The sequence below is a fragment of the Impatiens glandulifera genome, chromosome 4, assembly GCF_907164915.1.
Source record: "Impatiens glandulifera chromosome 4, dImpGla2.1, whole genome shotgun sequence".
NCBI classification, from domain to species: Eukaryota; Viridiplantae; Streptophyta; class Magnoliopsida; order Ericales; family Balsaminaceae; genus Impatiens; species Impatiens glandulifera.
Window position 1 is genome coordinate 21,431,366 of NC_061865.1, and position 6,437 is coordinate 21,437,802.

Here is a 6,437-nt window from a genome sequence, read left to right on the forward strand (position 1 = left end):
GTATGAACAGTTTTGGGAATTTGAAATAAGGAAGAGTTTCTCCTTGTTTTATGAACTAGTCGTTCAAGGTAGGCGGGATAGGAATGTAAGTGTCAACTATTTTACCTTTGATTCCCTCATGGAGTCCAGTTGGCTTGTAACCCATACCACAAAGATTCACATTTCCTACCATTTGTACTAAACCCGGTATTCTTGAAGCTTGTGGACCTAAACCAAAATCCAGAAAATAATTCATCTTGTTCATCAAATATAACACTAGAGGAGGGAAATAATCAAATATCGGTATCTTGTATGGATCGTTACCTTTCCCTAATATTATACCCACAGTAAAGTCGTTAAGGTTAACCTCTTCAGATGTATCATGTGTTTATCTAGTGCCTACTGTGATATACGACTCGCCATTTATTGTGATCAGCTTTTCTCGCGATACAAATCGAACCTTCTGATGTAGAGTTGATGTTGTTGCCTTCATCTGGTGTAACCATGGTCGACCCAAAATGATATTATATGACGACTTCATATCAATGACAACAAACTCTACTTCAGACGATACTCATGCTATTTTCACAATTATTTTGAAGCTACCTATGATTTCTTTCTTCGCGCTATCGAAACTGTGAACACATAAGTTTGAAGGTACAACACTTTCTCTCTAAATATCGATATTCTCTAATGTTTTCCACAGACAAATATTCAAGGCTGATCCATTATCAATTAAGGCTATCGGAACATATTTCTCTTTCATACTTACGGAAATGTATAACGTTCTGGGAAAAATTAAATCAAGAAAAGAAAGAAAGTTAATTAAGAAAGACATATTGTAATTAATTTTAAAAGAATATAAAAGCCTATTATATTTTGGAACATGATTTTGATGATATTAAGTTCAAGCTGAGTGGTCTATTTTTTTTGTGCAGGAACAAATATAAGACAACACTACCTTAGACGCGGTCTAAATTAAGCTATATTAGACGTCTTACATAGTTAGACGAGAACTATCTCCTTCAGATGCGGTCTGACGGGATATGTAATTAGATAAGGTCTAACTCCTTCAGACGCGGTCTGAAGGAATGCGTAGTTAGATGAGATCTAACTCCTTCAGACGCGGTCAGAAGGGAAGCGTAGTTAGACAAGGTCTAACTCCTTCAGATGGGGTCTGAAGGGAAGCATAGTTAGACGAGGTCTAACTCCTTCAGACGGGGTCTGAAGGGAAGCATAGTTATACGAGATCTAACTCCTTCAGACATGGTCTGAAGGAAAGCGTAGTTAGACAACGTCTAAACCCTTTAGACACGGTCTAAAGGAGAACGTCGGATGCCTTACTTTAGCAGTTGTATAAAGGAAGCATCCATCTACCCACGATCAATTAGTTGCCTGCTCCACTTTCTTCTACTCCACCTCTTTCAGCAGTCTGATAAGCCATCTAATTCCATCAAAGAATGAACGCCACATACGCGAATATCTCTCAACCGGATATTTGGAACACTACTTGTTTGTACGGCCACAATCTAAACATTCAGAGCCTGCTGTACTCTCATACTATATGCGGTCGTTCAACGGACATATGCCACGTGTCCTCAAAGAATATTCGATCGTTGGTGTATCTCAACTATATATGGAAGCCAAAGGACAACGGTCGAACGACCTCGCTCATTCGATTCAAGAAAGTTTCTGAAATCAAACATCTCTCTTACTATCTAGTTGTGATCACACTGTAATTGTATACTGTCTTTTTTGTGAAAATCTTCAGTACTATAAGTTGAACAAAGATTTATTTTTTTGAATTTATTTTGTTTTTATCTTTTATATGTGCATCGCACATGAATTTACCTAGTATTTATTAAAAATTCTTAATAGTCTTGAACATCTTTGGCTTTGACTCACCCTAGAAAAACTTTGCGGTTTTGAAGGGTGCATTTTAAAACATTAGATTACACATTTCGGCATGATCTTACTTTGAAACACCCTCAGTGGACGAACCCTTATGTTTTCTCACTAATGTTTACATTACTTAAGTCGACATTATCAACATTCGATTACACCTTCGGTATGATCTTAGGCACTGAATCACCCTTTCATGGATTCGAACATTAGTATTAAGTATGAAATGTTAACACTTTAACCACTAGTCCACCTATTATTGTTGAAATAATTTCATAATTTTGTGTATGTATATATATATATTTTTCGTAAGTTACATTTTGAATAACTATATATATTATATAAATTTTTCATATTTTAAATAAAAAATATATATAATAAAAATAATTATATCTCTTATCCTAATATTAAATAAAATATTTTCGTTAATAATGATTATATCTTAATTTTTCTTAATATATTATATAAATTTATTAATAAAAATATTTTTTAATTTTAATTATTTTCTCATATATATAATATATATATATATATATATATATAATATTCTAATTAAAAATATTTATCACCTAATTTATTTTTCTATATATAATAATACATATTTATTTATTTAATTTTATATATAAATATGTATATCTTTTTTTTCTTAAAAAAATACTAAATAATTTTATTTTGTATATTTATATATCATCATAATATTTTTAATCCATCTTCCACGGTTTTCTTCACCAAAAATGTCACAAAAAATATTTTTATCAACATAATAAAAATTATGTTCCTATTTGTTTTTGGTATTTTTGGGAATGTTGAATATTTATTTAATTGTTTTAAGTCATAAATTAAACATAGTTCATGATTAAATCACAATTAAATATTTTTAACTTCTTCTTTGGTTTAATTTGGGTAAAACAAATACAATATTTTAACCTCAAATTATTTTTGGATTTTTAAATAATTTTCATAATTAGGGTTTAAATATCACAATAATTAAACCTATTTGATTTTAACTCCTCTTTTGGGTTATTTTGAATATAAAAATTCAAAATTTTATTTTAATATTATTAAAAATAATAATATTATTTGAAAATTAGGGTATGTCAAATTTTCATGTTTATAGTGGTTAATTTGAATATGTATGTGAGAGTAATGAATACTTGGGTCGGGTCGTGGGTTGACCCCGTCTGCCCATAAACTTAAAAAATTAAATTAAAATATGATGTACACAAGTTTTGAACTTGCAACTTCACAATATAAGTTTTATATTTTAACTAATATATATAATAATGCTTAATTTCAATGTGTCTAAATTGTTGGGTCGAGAGTTGTGGTTAATTTGAATATGTATGTGAGAGTAAATTGACACTTGGGTCGTGTCATGAGTTTACCCGCCCGCCCATACACTTGAAAAATTAAATTAAAAATGTGATATACATAAGTTTTGAACTTACAACCTCACGATAGTATAACATTTTAACCAATATATATAATAATGCTTAATTTTAATGTGTCTGTATTGCCAGGTCGAGAGTTGTGATTAATTTAGATATGTATGTGAGAGTAAGTAATACTTGGGTCGGGTCAGGTCGTGGGTTGACTCACTCGTCCATAAACTTAAAAAATTAATAAAACTGTGATATACACAAGTTTCGAACTTGCAACCTCACAATATAAATTTAACATATTAACCAATATATATAATGTTTAATTTCAATGTGTATGGATTGTTGGGTTGAGAGCTGTGGTTAATTTGGATATATATGTAAGAGTAAATGGATACTTGGGTTGGGTCGTGAGTTGACCCGCCCACCCATAAACTTGAAAACATCCAGTAAATTGCATCATAGAAGAAAGCATTTTCAAGATAGTCTCTACGCCCAACAAATCCCATAAATTAAAAATGTGATATACACAAGTTTTAAACTTACAACCTCACAATATAAGTTTAACATTTTAACCAATGTATATATATAAATAATAATGATTAATTTCAATGTTTCTGATATACAAAATAAGAATGTGTCATCTGTAAATGAACATCACATTAAAAAATAACGATAATAATTAGATAAAAAGCTTACATATGTGGACGTAGAGAAACAAATTCTCTAGATGCCCTGGTTGGGTTGTTTACCATTCCTCAAATTAATAAATTTGTCCCAAACATCAATTATTCCACATTCCACATAGCTTTCACTTTTCATTGAAAGTATATGGTCTCTAGTCAGTGTGACTTGCTTAATTTGGAATAAAACTTTTCTATAAAAAAAATATGACAAATATTTTACCAATTTATATTATTTTATATTTTATATTTTATATTTTAGGATTAAATAAATAATTTTAAGATAAAATGGGCACCTCATTTAATCTTAAATTATTTATTTTAATCCCTTTAATTTTTCTAAAAATATTTTGAGATAAAACGAGTATAGCATTTATCCTAAAAAAAAATATTTATATTATTTGCCCATTATTCTTAATTATCTGATTGATTATTCTCAACATGCACATACACTAGAACATATATAGTATTTTAATTTTGAGAATAGTTTGTTTGTGAATGAATGAATCAAATGTACTAGTGCCTGGCTGCCTTCCAACAAGCTACCAAAAATGTATGGATGCCTGAAAAGATGACATGTTAGGTACGAAGCTGTCTTCCATGCAAACACTGAGGAATGCTGCTGATTCATGATCTGCTCCCCACGTTCTCACCATGCACCAACACTAGAACATGTATATAAACTCATCCCCTTCATTCCATTTTCCTCACCAACCATCTATCTAATTAACAACAATTCCATCATCATCATGGCAAAGCTCACAATCCTCGCCCTTCTAGCCCTCTTCGCTATTGCCCACTTGGCAACTGCCTTCAGAACCACCGTGACCGTGGTAGAAGAGGAGGACTTTAACCCTGCACGGCCACAACAGAGATGCCAGGAACAAATCCAGAGACAGCAACAGCTCCGCCACTGCCAGATGTACCTTAAAGAGAAATCCGGCAGACGATCATCTGTGCTGGAAATGTCCACAGACAACAACGATGATCAGGAGCAATACCTAGATCAATGCTGCCAGCAACTAAGGAACCTCAATGAGCAATGCCGCTGCAAGGGACTTCAAGAAGCTGTGCGTCAGCAACAACAACAGACACGCGGAGGAGAAAGAGGCCACCAGACTGAGCAGAGTCAGAAAGCAGAGGATTGTCGATGAGGCAGAGAGACTTCCATCAAGATGCGAAGTCAGCCCACGCAGCTGCACCTTCGAAAGAAGCCCCAGATGGTTCTGATCAACCAAAATATATCCCATAGTAATAAATTAAGATTAGGCGGATTCAGGTCGTGTCCTGTCCTAGAGCGAGCTGTGGATTGGGAAGATGTTATGTATTCTCTCAGTCTATATAATAATAAATAAGCAAATGTGTATGTTTTTTTTTCTATATAACAATACAAAGAGAATACAAAGAGAAGAGTTACTAGAAAATTAAGCAGGAGCATCATTGCAAGTTTTACAGTTTTACAAGAGAGTAGTATGCACCATTTCTACCCAAGAAAAGGACTCTCCCTCACTTATTTCGAAAAATGAAAAGCGGAAATATATCATTCGTTGTAATGAAGGTAGAACAATAACGACACCCGAGTTTTAGGTTCAGACCAACAATGTCCAACGTCGAAGTTGCTTTTAGAGAATCGATTTAAACTCTTTGTATGTTATATATAATTAAATTTTAAATATTCAGATTTATTTATTAATAAAATATACATATAATATATTGAAATTTAAAAACTTTATATAAATTAATTTGATTTGTTATTTAATAGTATATATATATATATATATATATATATATATATATATATATATATATTATATATATATTATATATATATATATATATATATATATATATATATATAATATATATATATATATATATATATATATTACCATTTTAAAATAAATAATATTACATATTTTTTAACTTACTAATTTATATTTATATATAAATATTCAATAATTAATAAATATATATATAGATATAATATTTATTTAATTAAATTTGTTAAAATAATATATATATATATATATATGAAAAATTAAAATAAATAAAAAAATAAAAAAAAATAGGTTGTTATACAAATAATCAATTAATTAATCCTATTTAACTCTCCTAACTTCTTTTCAACTTCGATAATTTTTTCTCTCCTTATCCTCTCTCTTCCCATAACCTCTCCTCAACCCCTCTCTTTATCCATAACCTTTATTTTTGTTAACGATAATTTCTTCTCTCCTCAAGCGCTCTCTCCTTGCTCTCAAATCTTTTTTTTTTTATCAATAAATGACTTTTTCTCAACTAAATCTCTCTCATTCCTTAACATATGCTCTTAAATTTTACCAGGTTTTTGAGGTAAACATTTGAGAAATTTTTAAATAAAATAAATATATTTTTCCAATTTTTATATTATTAATTTTGGTTTATGCTAAACGAAAAAAATAGAAGATCAACTAAGAAAAATAGAAGATCAAATTATTATTTTTTATTTATTTTTTTG

The 6,437-nt window shown here is 30.2% G+C and overlaps 1 protein-coding gene across 1 annotated transcript; it reads left to right on the forward strand.

Moving 5' to 3' along the window:
* The first annotated feature begins 4,692 nt into the window (after positions 1 to 4,692).
* Positions 4,693 to 5,097, forward strand: LOC124934920 (2S seed storage albumin protein-like). Its single transcript, XM_047475411.1, has one exon. It carries the CDS (start codon positions 4,693 to 4,695, stop codon positions 5,095 to 5,097), a length of 405 nt encoding a protein of 134 aa, XP_047331367.1.
* Positions 5,098 to 6,437: the final 1,340 nt, after the last annotated feature.

Coding starts and splice junctions, on each gene's coding strand:
- LOC124934920 (XM_047475411.1), top strand. CDS start 4,693: ATGGCAAAGCTCACAATCCTCGCCCTTCTAGCCCTCTTCGCTATTGCC.